At 40.2% G+C, this 14,168-nt stretch overlaps 1 protein-coding gene across 1 annotated transcript; it reads right to left on the bottom strand.

Moving 5' to 3' along the window:
* Window positions 1–615: 615 nt before the first annotated feature.
* On the bottom strand, window positions 616–14,083 carry slc10a2 (solute carrier family 10 member 2). Its single transcript, XM_054787903.1, has 6 exons — window positions 7,879–14,083; window positions 7,393–7,511; window positions 7,229–7,317; window positions 6,987–7,162; window positions 5,756–5,913; window positions 616–3,815 (listed from the first exon to the last, which is right to left on the bottom strand). Exons 1-6 carry the CDS (start codon window positions 8,274–8,276, stop codon window positions 3,628–3,630), a joined length of 1,128 nt encoding a protein of 375 aa, XP_054643878.1. The 5' UTR covers window positions 8,277–14,083; the 3' UTR covers window positions 616–3,627.
* Window positions 14,084–14,168: the final 85 nt, after the last annotated feature.

Raw genomic sequence — 14,168 nt, 5'->3', positions numbered from 1 at the left:
ATGTATGTACAGCGAAAACGTTTTCGAAAACGAAAACAAAGACACTCGCATCTTCTTCTGCTGTGGAACACATACGTAAACAAGATGGCCGCGCAGCTCCGTCGTGGAAGTAGATGGTTGTGTATCTTTGTCACATACACATAGAAGATGGATACGGCGGGAGACAAATATATAACGCCAAGCGTTTTGTGAGGTCTGATTATTTTTGAGAAGGCATATTTGTGATGCAAATGTAATAATCTTTTGAACACATATTGTTTTGAGAAGCCAAACTCTTTACTTAACTGTCCCCAGCAACTAAGCAGAACTACGTTCTTCGTCATGTAAATCTGACCAGAACTGGACTTAGGAGACCAAGTGGGGGGTAAGTCGCTGTTATTGTACTACACTGCTGATGGGGATTTAAGGAAAACTGCACTTTTAAAAAAAATGTTGCCCATCATCCACAATCCTTATGTGAGACATGAACACAATGAGCTGTCTCTTTTTATTTGTTTTTATATCTTTAGAATGCACAGAAAAGAGAAACCACGTGTTCATGTCTCACATAAGGATTGTGGATGATGGGCACATTTTAAAAAAATGTGCAGTTTTCCTTTAAAGTCAGCTGACTGATGTCATATGACATCTACAAAGTGACGTTTATGCAACGACCCACACTACGTTCGCGATCGACCAGCAACTCACAATCGACGTAATGGCCACCCCAAAACTCAACTCTGCATTTCCAGATTTTCTCGAGTTTATTTCACACCTCATCCATTTAGGTGAGCTTGTCAGGTGAGGTTTAGAACCTTTAATCAAAAAGTAACAGCATGAAATTACCACTCGCTCTAGGCATTCTTCGATGCTTAGTAAATAGCAATCAACATTTATATCGAACCGTATCTTAGAACCAACAATAGTTGTTGCATACCAGTAGTCTCTGCGGTCTTCTTTAATTGCATCAGTTCAGTCGTGTCTTTCATTTTCTATTAAATGTACAATTACTCCCTGCTTATCTACCTTGTTCATATAATCACATAGGTACAAACATGTCATATTAGTAGCAGGTAGCAAATTATCATAATCAATCATATAGTATCAAAGTCTTCAAAGACGTGCATCATTGTCAGAGTTCTTTTAAGCTTTGGTGACTTATTTTTGCTGTTATGGTGTTTACATTTAACAGCATATATTCAAATACAATGGAACCGTGGTTTTCGCATTTAATCCATTTCAAAGAGACAAAATACATACCCTTTATCGGGCAGGAAAAGGATGCTGTAAGGCTTGAAGGTCCTGACAACTGGGCCAAGAAAGTAACAATCCTGAGTGATGGAGGACCAAGGTAATTTATTGTTAAGACAGAGGATGGACAAGCCTAATGGAGAAACAGGAGAGGTCTGTTGACAACACAGGACACAGGGAATCAATCAACCCCAGTAGACTGGAACGGAGCAGCAAAACGGAGGGGTGCTGCTTACCACCAGGCAAGGGAGGTCGCAGCCCAGTTGGGGGCTACCACGGGCTAACAAACATTACTCTAACTTCTACAGCAGTGGCACTATGTATTATGCTGATGAGCGCTGGTTTGGCCCCAACAGACTCTAAAATCATATCTGGCAAGAGGGTGTTGCGCCAAGTGTGCACAATACATAGCCTCCTTCTCTTCCTACTCAAGAGCCGATGCCTCTGAGAAGGTTCACCAGGTCTACAAAACCTACTCAGAGACTCATAGAAGCAGTGTTACTCCATACATTTTCTGTGAGATCGGTCAGAAGACCACACCAGAATATTAATGTGTTTCTTTTTGAGCTGCTCCTTTGTTGTCTTGGCTGTATGTCATGCTGGAAGACTCAACCACGACTCGTCTTCAGTGTTCTGGCTAAGGCCAGGACGTTCTCAGCCAAGACTCTATGATACATGGCACCGTTCAAAAGACAGTGAATAGTATTAAATGTATTTTTAAATACACCTTTCATTAATTATTAGCAATATCAAGTTTATAAATTAGACTGCGGTATCATGTGCAAAGTACAGTGGGCTAATAAATTAGTAAAGTTGGCAAAGTGTGTTTAAAGGTCACAAACACATTTATAAATATATTTTAACTTCTCACTCTAAAAATCAGCATTGCGCAGAAAAATTGTTTGTGTCTAAAAATGTAAGGAATCCTGAGGTCAGCCCTCAACATATTAACTTGTATGATGTACACATTGTGGCAAGTAAGTGAAAAAGCAGAGAATAGATTTCATTGGCATTGATAACTTCATGCCTTTCGAACATTATTTGGAACTTGAGAAGGCAATTTGTGTAGAAATCGCACGTGAATGCTGAGTTGAAACTGAAATGAAATCCTGAAATGGGGAATTACTTTTAAAAGTGGGATTTTTTTGGAATGTGGAAACTAATTAGCGTAACTGTTTTGATACTGTAATGGTTTGAGAAATGTGGGAAAATGATATTCATTTCAACGCAAATTTCTGGGCCGGAAAATGTGGAATTCCAGGAAAAATGGGAATTTTTGGAATGTGGAACATAGATTGCCTTTTGATGAGCTGAATGTGATGATGTTGCAATCAGTGGAGAAATGTGAGAAGTGTGGAACTTATAAAAAAAAATAATTTTCCATTTATTTTTAGTGGGGAATTTTGTCAAAGAAACTGTGGAATTGCATAAAATGTGGGATTTTTCTGAAATGTGTTGACAGCTGGCCATTGCGTTCCGAATGAGATTTGTTGTTTGTTTTGTTGTTTGAAAAGGCTGGAAAGGACACGTGGAACGAGTTGAGTGTCACAAAATGGGCCGGAATAAAAATAACTACATGTGTGAATTTGTGTCAATCCTCTACTGTGCATTTTCATTACTGAGATCTATCTACACATAACAACCACACCACTTCCACACTTCATGCGAGCATATAAAAATACAGTTGAAACCAGAAGTTTACTGGGCGGTATGATGACTGGACATCCCCATGTTGTTGATACTTGCGGATAATTGTTTGAACAGATGAACGTGGCGCATTCAAGCATGTGGAAATTGCACCCAAGGATGAACCAGACTTGTGGACCTCCACAATTCTCTTCCTGACATCTTGGCTGATTTTCCCATAACGTCAAACAAGGACGCAGTGTGTTTGAGGTGTGGCCTTACAATACTTACACAGATGTGCCTCCAACTAACTCAAATGTTGTCAGTTAACCTATTATAAACTTCCAAAGCACCATCATATGGACTTTCCCACATTGCTTAAAGTCATCTTGTGTATGTAAACTTTTGACTTTGAAGACAGTAATAAAAAACTCTCCAAATTTTCTCTCTCTTGTGATTTAGCAAACAGAAATAATTTTGGTTATCCTAACTGACCTAAAACAGAAAAAGATTGGTCTGATTCAATTTCAGATAGTGAGCAAAAATATGATTATGTGCTTTTACACAGCGTATGTAAACTTCTGGTTTCAACTATACGTCTACGAAAACACATCAAATATTTAACAGCTAGTTGGGTCACCCCTTTCTTGCGAGATATCACACAGCTTGCAAATACAACACAACTGTAGTGCACATCACCAGCCTGCAGAGTGTGTTCGCAGCTGGTAGCTGTCAGCAGCATTGCCATGCTTGTGCAGGTTGTCAGTCATCTCACAGCTGGGTGTTCTTGTCCAAGTGCTCAGCCTTGCCTTTACTGACACTATTTTCATTAAATTCAAAAGCCCTGTTTTCCACATAAGTGCGCTTCTCTTTTGCTTCTTCAGTGCAGCCTTCTTCCAACGATGGAGAGTCACTGTCTGTCTCAGCTCTTCCACATGACTTTTTATAGGCTTGGTAACCTGTGGAGTGAAATGCAAGAAATCTCTGACCGATCAATATCTCAACATGTTCTTCAAATGAAACTGATTGAATGATGGAACTGGAATTGCCATCAGGCCAATTTGAACTTGAGGACTAACTGTACATTTTAAAGGTGCAATGAATCATTGAATAATTCTATTGCAGTGACCAAAACGGGGGAATTATCTTGCCACCCTCTTATTAAACATGGCGATCCATATACATGGTTTCCCTGGAAACCAGCGTGTTTAATCCTTCACTACCTTCTGGCCACTCCAGGATGTTATTATATTCTATTCTACCCTTAGCAGAGAAACAGCCTCAAAGCAGAATGTCTTCATCGCCGCCATGTTTGACGGGGGGGATGGTGTTCTTGAAGTCAGGATTCAGCATTTCTCTGCGTCCAAAAACATTGAGTGCACTTGTTGTCAAAGAGCTCAATTTTGGTCTCACCTGAGTACATCTCATTTGCCCAAGCCTTGTCTATTATTGAACTATGATTGCCTTTGCAGAGTTGCACGTGTAAACCATCAGTTAGAGCTTGGAGTCGACAACCACCTTCCCAAGGTATGTTTTATAATGCTTCTGATTATATATTTTACTGTCATGAACCTTGATCAATGTCCGTGAACGCACTGCAGCTAAGCTGCCTGCCATATTCTCTGCAGGCTTTTATTAGCATTTTATAATGCAGTTATACATCTACACCTTCAGTGACAACTCTGCATTAGAGGCAGAGGGGCATTGGCACTTCGGGTTTAGGGATTCAATTGTGAAATATTGAATGTGCATAAGTAAATGCTCAAATCCCGATGGGGTAATTTTGTTAGTATGTGTCTGTTTTGTTGACTAAGACAGTAGGAGAGACATAGTTTTCTCAGTATGTAGCCAACATGGTTCGTTCTATCCCACGTGTAAAACTGCCTTTGCGACAAAATGCCAAAAATGATTTACAGTGGAAAGAAGTTGATGTTGTGATTTTGTAAGTTGACCCCTTTTAAAAGATATAAACTGTCCATAATTTTTTATAGTGGACTTATGGTAACAAAAAATCCAGGAAAAAACATTAAAGAAAAGTTATGAATGTATTAGATTACAGTAGAGAAAAATAAGTATTTGATCCCTTAGAACCCAGCAATCATTCGACCAGTGATGTGACTTTTAAGCACACAAGTTCATCCTGTCCCTTCAGCAAGACGCTGGGTGAAAACAAGACCACTGTTGGCATGATAATTCATAAATGGAATAAGTGCAGGGTAACACTCGACAATGAACACCTGAATGGCTCAGACAAGGCTTAAGCCATAAGTGACCAAAATGGAGCTCTTCTGCATCAAGTGGGCTGGGTGTGTTTGGAAGCAGAGAAATGGTGGAATATGAGCCCAACAACACCATCCCTACTGTCAAACAGAGGAATAAACATTCTGCTTCGGGGCTGTTTCTCTGACCAAAATCCCTCCTGAGATGTGTGCAACCCTGGTGACCAACTGCAAGAAATGTTTTGCTCACCAACAAGGGTCTCTCCACCAAGTACCAAGCCACGTTTTGCATTGGGATCAAATGCTTATTTTCCTCAATGAAATGCAAATACATTTATAAAGTTTATTTGATGTTTTTTTATTTACAATGAACCTACCATCAAAGTCTGGACTGTTCATAACTTTGTAAAGGGAAACTTACTAAATCAGCAGGGGTTCAAATACTTATTTGTGGTTATTTTTATTGTATGGGCTACAATAAAATTGTAAAAATGGCACCAATTAACTCCCAGTTTCACTTTATGGTGACCCTCAATAAAAATGTAAAGCTTGCGCACGCTGCAAACCATCAAATAATATTCAAAGGCTGCTATCGCCCACCTTTTGGTTATTAAAGATTTGCTAACATGACAGATTTCCTGAGAAAACAACACTAAAAAGCTTTTACAATGAAAGCGTACCTCCCACGAACAGGACGGCCACTACCAGCTGAAAGATGCTGTAGATCAGGGGGAATGCAAACATCACCTCCAACTCAGCCGGGCTAAAGGACAGCTGGACAATGGTGCTGCACAACTGGGAGTTTTGAAAACCAGTCTCCAGTGCAATTGTACGACACCTGAAAAACAAATCGGTATAATAAGTACTGTACACATGCGGAGGAAATTCAAGTAAAACTAGTGGCCATGTCTGTAGAAACTGAACTGAACTATAATGCTGTACGGAAAATGTGGAATAATGATAAAATTGGGAAAATTGTTAGCCCGAATGCTTTAATGCTGAAATGGTTTAGTTTGGTAATGTGGAAGAATTGTTTGTTTGAATGGGAATTTTTGGGCCACAAAATGCAGAATTCCCGGTAAACTGGGAATTTTGGGAATGTCAAAAGTAGGTAACTTGGTTGTTTTCAATGTATGGAATGTGTTGGTCTTGGAACAAATCGGCTGACAAATGTGAACGTAATAAGACATTTTAAGTTCAAAAGACATTTGTGATTGGAAAATGTGGAATTTCAGGAAAAGTGATTTGAAAAAAAAATTGGAACATGTAAAATTGCTAATCTGTATGCCTTGATGCTAGAATGATTTGAATGGGTGAGAAAAAAAATCTATTGATTTAAATTTTGGGGTCAGAAAATATGGGATTTCAGGAAAACAACTGTTGAAAATAGGCAGGCAGAATATCTTGTAGGAGTTGAACATTTTCATGTTGATGAATCGGCTTGAATCTATTTGAATTGGTTTAGAAACTTGTAAAAATGATCCATTCATTTTCAGTGTGAATTTCCATCCATCCATACATCCATTTCCATAAGGTTTGTCCTCATTAGGGTCACTGGTAAGCTGGAGCCCACCCCAGCTGACTTCGGGCAAGCGGCGGGGTACACCACATCCAGTCTCAGGACACATTAACAACCATTTACGCTCACATTCACATCTATGGACAATTTAGAGTCTCCAATTAACCTTACAGGTATATTTTTGGAATGTGGGAGGAAGCCGGAGTACCCAGAGATGGAATAATAATAATAAATACAATAATTTTGGTGCAGAATTGCATATTATAATTAACAAAATATTTTGTGATGAGAACAAACTCAGTACATCAAACAAGTATGATAAATGTCAAACAACTTTGCAAAACAATCTCAAAATCATGAAACTGTTTGTCATTGTGCATCTATCACCTTACCTGTACCATGGTTGACCGACAATCCGGGCTAGAAGGAAACCCAGCCCAAAACCAATAAAGGGGTAGACTGTTCCGATTATCCATAGGGAAGGGGCAATAGTCCAGGAAGACTGGTATAGAATTCCTCCAACCACAGCAATGATGATAATGAGACCAAACCCGGTAATGGACCCAACCTTCACACAATACAAGTGTCACTTTTTATGAAGAAAATAAGTCATTCCATTGATGTACACGCATACCTTGAGGATCTTTTTAGCCAAGTGCGGCCATCTACGTTTAACATATATTCCCGCTGTAATTGGGACAAGGAGGGCTACTAAAGTGATACCTGAGGAATAAACAGATTCCACATCATTTACATTTGCCCATTTTATTCCGAATGACCCTTGAGTTGTCTACTTACCAATGCTGTCATATGGGATTTGGATGGTGTCTGAAGATGTCCAGATAGAGGTGTAAATGAGCAGACAGAGTGGCATCATTCCCAAGGCAAGGATGGACGAACAGGCCGTCATACTGATACTGCGCGAAGGAAATGGATACTGTCCTGTTAATCCTACAGCCCTCACTGATAATAATGATGTTGTATTAGCATAATAAGAAATGGTGATAATGACCAATGCAGTGCAGTTATGCTGACTCAAATGAGAATGGGAAATGTTAATATGCAAAGGTTGTTTCGTCAGGAGCAACTGGACAAGTTGAACATGGTCATGGGAGGACTGGTAATCAAACCTAAAACCATCAGGTTGGGAGACACTGGCTCTACCGCTTGAGCCAGACCGCTCAAGTGACGATTAATTCACACAAACTCTTCAACCATACAATGACAGACTGTACATCCACAGAATCAATTACTAGATGTCACATAGCCCACACAATTGCTTACCTTAAGTCCATGTCTCCATCCAGCCAGTAGCAGATGATATTGGAACCGGAGCCTCCTGGACAGCAACCCATGATAACGATGACAATGGCCTGAACAGGCAGCACACCAAATGCCATCGATAAGGCAAAGGCAGTGAAAGGCATGATTCCAAACTGGCAGAGGAACCCAATAATGATGCCCCAGGGTCTCCTGATGTGCCCCCAGAGTTTTTTGGCATCAACCGTGCAGCCCATTGAAAACATGACCATAGCCAGCATGATGGTGAGCACAGTACTCAACACGAGACTCAGTGTTGCATTGAAGTCACTGGCTGGAACAAGGCAATTAGCGCCCGAGCAGATCGTGGCCTCGGCGACGCAGGCATTAAGTCTTGCAGTTGTTTCCTCGAATACAGACATGTTAGAAATGTGACGGCTGAGGAGAATTATCCGTGGTAACTTTGAGAAACAAATGGAAGTGTGCCTTCAGGAGCTTGTCATTTGTAGATTTTACTGGACTGACTCATTTCCCGTTCTTTTGGTTATTCAGTAACATGATGAGCAACAGACCAGCCCTGCTTCAAATACAAGGGGAAGGAAATTTGTGTGAAAAAGAAATTAACCATTGTTGTTTTATGGGGTCAGTGTTCAAAAGCAGGTGCATATAAATGAATGGTTTTGAAGTGTGATTGTGCCATCATTCTTTGAAACGCCCTTTGGACTCTTAAACTTTATTACACAGTTAAACTTAAGCTTACGTTAAGCATCATGCCCTATGATTTTAACCCATAAGAAGGCATGGTGACACCAACGCTTAAATGTGCTAAAAAGTGTCCCATATGGCTTTGGGATTGACAGGAACTCATTAACTCCTCAAATGATGTATAGTACAGGCCGAACGTTTGGACACACACAACACAACCCCCATGGTCCCAACCAGTAACCCTGACAAGGCACACCCATGAAGGGGAAACCATTTCAGGTGACTACCTCATGAAGCTCATTGAGAGAAACCAAGGGTTTGCAGAGTTAGAGTTTAGAGTTATTTCACACTTTTTTAAGTGTTAAGTACATAATTCCACTTGTTCATTCATAGTTTTGATGCCTTCAGGTGAGAATCTAGTCATGAAAAAAAAATGCATCAAATGAGAAGGTGTGTAAAAAAGATTTTTGGAGTGGTTGTCATGTGACAATCCCAGGATATGGTTGTCAGTGTGTCTGGATACTGGATATGACTTCAGGCAGTGTGTCAGCCATTTAACAATGCTTATGCTTTAATTGGGTGTAAAATATTACAATTGAACTACATTTCTACATTTCTAGAAACAAGCTCGGAAAATACCACTACCAGGCTTTTAGCCTCAAAATTGCTATGGAAAGTGACATGACGTCCGTCCATCTTCTTCTACTTATCCGGGGTACACTTCCCTCTCCCTGGCTACTTTGTACAGCTCCTCCAGGCTGACCCCGAGGCGTTCCCAAGCCAGTTAAGAAACATAGTCTCTCCAGCGTATCCTGAGGCCTTCTACCAGTCGGACGTGCCCTCAACACCTCCCCCGGCAGGCGTCCGGGAGGCATCCTGACCAGATGCCCAAGCTAACGCATCTGGCTCCTCTCAAAGTGGAGGAGCAACGCCTCTACTCAGAGTTCCTCCCGGACAACAGAGCTTCTCACCCTCTCTCTAAGAGAGAGCCCAGCCACCCTACGGAGGAAACTCATTGCGGTTGCTTGTACACACGATCTTGTCCTTTTAATCACCACCCAAAGGTCATGACCAAGTGAAAGCTTTGCCTTTCGGCTCAGCGCCCTCTTCACCCGACAGACCAATGCACAGTGCGTATCACTGTAGACACTGCACCAGTTCGCCTGTCAATCTTGCTCAGCTTCTTCCAAGCAACCATCAAGCCGGTTCACCTCTATAGCTGTGAATTATTGATGCTGAAGCCCTCCTTGCAGAAGTCTCTGGACGGGTGCTACACTAGAATGCTCTGGGTGGTATTAAACATTGACCAGAACGAGCACATTATCAACAAGCGTCTGTACGGAGAGCTAAGAAGGCTGACTGACAAAGTGGCATCCAAGAGGATGAAACTGGCAGGTCACTGCCAGACGTCCCACGACCTAGAGGATGTCCCACGCCAACGTACGTATGTGGACGTGCAGGAGGGCCGCGGAAGTGGACAGTTCTGTGGAACTAGCGGGATGTATGAAAGATCGACAAAATTAGATGCTCTGTTGGCAACCTTGCCTGAGGGTGACCTAGAGAAACATTACACTGATGAGACAATAGCCACCGTAGGAAGTAACAGCAACAAAGAACTCTTCCAAAGCTAACATGTATGAGTCTATAGTATGTCTTATTTATGTCTTAAATTGTTGATTTTCAATCTTTTATGTTGACTATATTGTGTAATACGAGTGTAAAGGTGACTATAGGGTGTTGTTTCATGTCTAGAGAGCTCTAATGGTGTTAAAAAATTGTATTTACAATGTTGTAAACAGGTTTTCTATGCTCTTACGAACAAAAATATTCAATTTAGTAATATGGAATCCTAATTTGGAGAAATTCACTTATGGTCGGTTCCAGAACCAATTAACAGTGATCAATGAGGAATTACTCTAACACTGTGAGTTTATAAAGCCGTTCTCAAGACACTCAAAGATTCTGAAAAGTTGGATGGGGAGGGGCTGCTCGGTGCGAGGAGCAATATGTGCTTTCATGTTTTGAGTCTCCAAAAGTGTCCAATAAGACCAGAAAAAGTCCAGAGATTTGCTGCTAGCCGCATTTTTGAAAAACAGAATCTCGAGGGGTCTCAATACTCGCTAAATATAGCAACAAAGTCGATAGAAACATCGTTCGTTCTTCATATTTTCAGGCAGACCAGCTGCGTATCAGGTGTCTTAAGAAGCATGTCATGCATGCCATCTACTGTGCGGAGTTGTAACGGCAAGCTACATCCAGTCCCATTATAATGTGTTTAGCAGACCTGCCAACCTTGAAGAAATTTGACTACTTCAAGTTTGAACGTTTCAGCTTTTTTTTTTTATATGTTTGTTATATGTTATGAAATTATTGTTGGTTATTTTTACATTGTGCCTTGAGCCAATTAAAAAAAAAAAAAAAAAAAAGGCCCCTGGGCTGCACTTTGGACGCTGCTGCTGTTGATTTAAAAAAAAAAAAATTTTCAGTTTTAGGTCATCTGCTGGTGAAGTGTATACTGAAGTGTCAGGAGTGCAGCGGAGGTCTTTGCTTACAACCCGACTGCTTGTTTTAATGCAGTCATCACACAGACTGTGATGAGATTGTAAAGGGGATCAGAGAAGAATGTACATAAAATACTTCCAATTGTTATGAAATTGTTCTTGAAGTGATCCATATGACGTACCTTTAAACATTTTAGAGTCATTGAGTCACTCTCATGAAATGTATTTATTTAAAATATACTTTTGATTTTGGTATGCGGTATGTCAAAGTACGTAATCAAATACTAGAAGTAGGTAGCATTGCAAGAGTCTTATCTAATCTTTATCGCCCTCCATCGTCTTATCTTTCTTCACCACTTGTTCTTCATTCGGGATGCTTTAAATGAGACGTCTGTCTTCCCGGGCTGTTAAAATGTGAGAATTTATGTCATGTCATGGTCATTTTCTTAAGTGATCCGATTGTAGATAACAGATTAAACATGTTCATCAAGGGAAGACAATGCAGCTGTGAGGTGCAGGTCACTGTTTAGATTACCATTTATGAAGTGACAGGAATGACGGTACAAAATATTTTAAGGCTTTAACCTTGACCCCTCAGGCACTTCTATCTATAAAAAGTTATGACTGCATTTAACTGCAGTTAAATCGTTTTTTCTTCATATTTATGTGCTGCTAAGCGACACAATCATCCGAGTCTAACTAATACACACTTTATTTAAACCCTTGCCGTCGCGATGGCCTGCTACTGTTTTTGTGACAAAGCCTGGGTTTCACGCCGCCTAGGCGTGTTATACAGTATGTCGATGAAAAGCTTAGTTTGTCTAGCTTGGAATCAAGGACACTAGACTTAAAGGGCACTGCCTACTAGGCATCCACTTCTGTAGTAAGCCCTGCGTGGGTTTGGCTGCCACGATGGTGAGCAGAATCCACAAACATTGCATTGTAAACACAGGGTTTCCCTTAGGATTTTTTGAAGCTGTGGTGGTGGGCTGCATGGGAGGCGAAATGCCACAGCTGTGTCGCTGCAGCACAACATTTTGTTTTTCTAAATTTACTGTGGGTAATGTCAACATTAGGGTCTTTTCACAGGCTTGAACAACAAATGCATTAATTAACTTTAAACTTTAACTTTTCTTCCTCTCCTTATCTGTCAAGTGCCAAGAGAGCAGACAGGTGATTCCGGTGCATGTTTTTCAAAATAAAGCGTAGTGAAACATGTATAAAATCTAACCGGTAAACTTTGAAACTGCTATTCTAAACACTAAAAGTATTTCACATTCACACTTTCAAAGTTTACAGGTCATCAAAATAGTTGATATCATTGAATAATTCACAATTCAAATCAATATAGCAAGAAAGATAGTTACACATAATTTCTCAATAGTTGTGTACATAAAATGAGCAGTATGTCAGTGAAAATACTGTAGCTACCTACCATTCATTATACATACACTTCATGTATTACAGTTAGCATTTGTTATAAAACATTAAAGATATTGTATACAAGAAGTGAAAATGATTATGCAAAAGACAATGCAGCCGTAGTCAAGGCAGCATATTAAAAAACTTTCAACAATGGGCACATTTTCAAATTGATCGTGAAATAGTAGTTTGACAAACAAACTTCTAGAAAACACATTTGTATGGTGGAGTTTACAACGAGAAGAGTTATAGATACACCGTAAATTCCGGTGTATAAGCCGCTACTTGTCTTAAACCTTGAATCCTGCGGCTTATACAGTTGTGTGGCTAATTTATTTAATCTTGTGACATTTCCTTTTAATTCAGAACCGCTACTAATTCTTTAAACACTGTGGCGCTCACGAATCAGTGAGGAAACGATAGCTCTTTCTTTGGCACGAGCCAATCACAAGCTATCAGTGCACTCACAACAAGTGCCCATCAGGCATTGCATCTGAGCGACACTTTCATTGGGGCACTGCAATGACATCAGCTTACCTTTTTTTGCTTTGGGCTCCGGGTCCTCTGGTTCACTCTGGTGGACAGAAGCAGCATTGCCGCACAATTTTCTACGCTGTCCTCCAATTAAATGTTTTTCTCGACCGAAATGCATTATTTATTTATTTATTTTTTTTTCATTTTTAACCCGTATTGATACATGTTCCTATATGTCTGATGTATAACGTTTGAGTGTTAGTTGCTGTTTGATGAATGTAATGTTGTTTGTAAGATGAAACCGTGAGTCAGACTGTTGTATTGAACAATGACTTTCTGCAATTTCCAATGGGTTGACAAGCTTGTCATGAGTTTATTCATAGCTCATGATTGGCTCCTGTCAAATAAAGAGCTGACTGGTCCTTACCGACTTGTGCATGCAACATTATGCTGTGTTATTACATGGACATGTGCGTCCTATACACCGGTGCGGCTTATACAAGAACAAATCCGTTTTTTTCTCTAAATTTAGTGGGTGCGGCTTATACACTGGTGCAGGTTATACACCGGAATTTACGGTTGGCATTTTACGGCATTTTACTGCTCAGTTAGTTTATCCATAATCGGAATAATAAAAATGAAAGTTGCATTATCCGTGTGTGGCTGCAGACATCTGCTCTCCACTCTTTGTTTGCCACCGCCGGTGTACAAGAGTGAATCAGGAGGGGGCTTAATGTCAGCAGACTGATGTCATATGACATCTGCAAAGTGACGGTTATGATGTAGGTGACACACGACCAACACTACCTTCACGATCGCTGCAAGGGGCACCCTTGATATAGCATGTATGTCCATTAAAAAAAAAAAAATGTTTTCAAAAAACGCGATAGAGTGAGGGAGTTATGTTCGAACTGCGATGTAGCAAAGGACGACTGTACTCAATTTTTGTTGTCACTGTCAAATTTGAAGATAAGTTAGTTAAGGACTCAAGTTATGACTCCATTGTCTTTTCATCCATACCTCCAAACTAGTTATTTTTTCTGGAAAAAAATAGGCAAAAATAAAAATTAAAAAATCCTTCTTTTTCAGTGTATTTAAACTCCTATTTGTTAGTGCTACTAGCATTTCGACACATTGTGACTGCTGGGACAAAATCCTTGAAAGTTCTCTAGCTAAAGAGCCCAAACCCATGCCTGTACTCCAAATGTTTCA

The sequence above is a fragment of the Dunckerocampus dactyliophorus genome, chromosome 9, assembly GCF_027744805.1.
Source record: "Dunckerocampus dactyliophorus isolate RoL2022-P2 chromosome 9, RoL_Ddac_1.1, whole genome shotgun sequence".
Classification (NCBI taxonomy): Eukaryota; Metazoa; Chordata; class Actinopteri; order Syngnathiformes; family Syngnathidae; genus Dunckerocampus; species Dunckerocampus dactyliophorus.
Note: the sequence above shows the minus strand (reverse complement) of the source record. Positions and strands in the feature narration are given on the sequence as shown.

What these genes read in the sequence shown, in the direction of transcription:
- slc10a2 (XM_054787903.1), bottom strand. Translation starts at nt 8,276, where the DNA reads ATGTCTGTATTCGAGGAAACAACTGCAAGACTTAATGCCTGCGTCGCC. An exon ending in GATGGAGACATGGACTTAAG is followed by an intron (nt 7,512 to 7,878) that starts GTAAGCAATTGT and finishes TCCTTCGCGCAG; the next exon opens with TATCAGTATGACGGCCTGTT. An exon ending in AATCCCATATGACAGCATTG is followed by an intron (nt 7,318 to 7,392) that starts GTAAGTAGACAA and finishes TTTATTCCTCAG; the next exon opens with GTATCACTTTAGTAGCCCTC.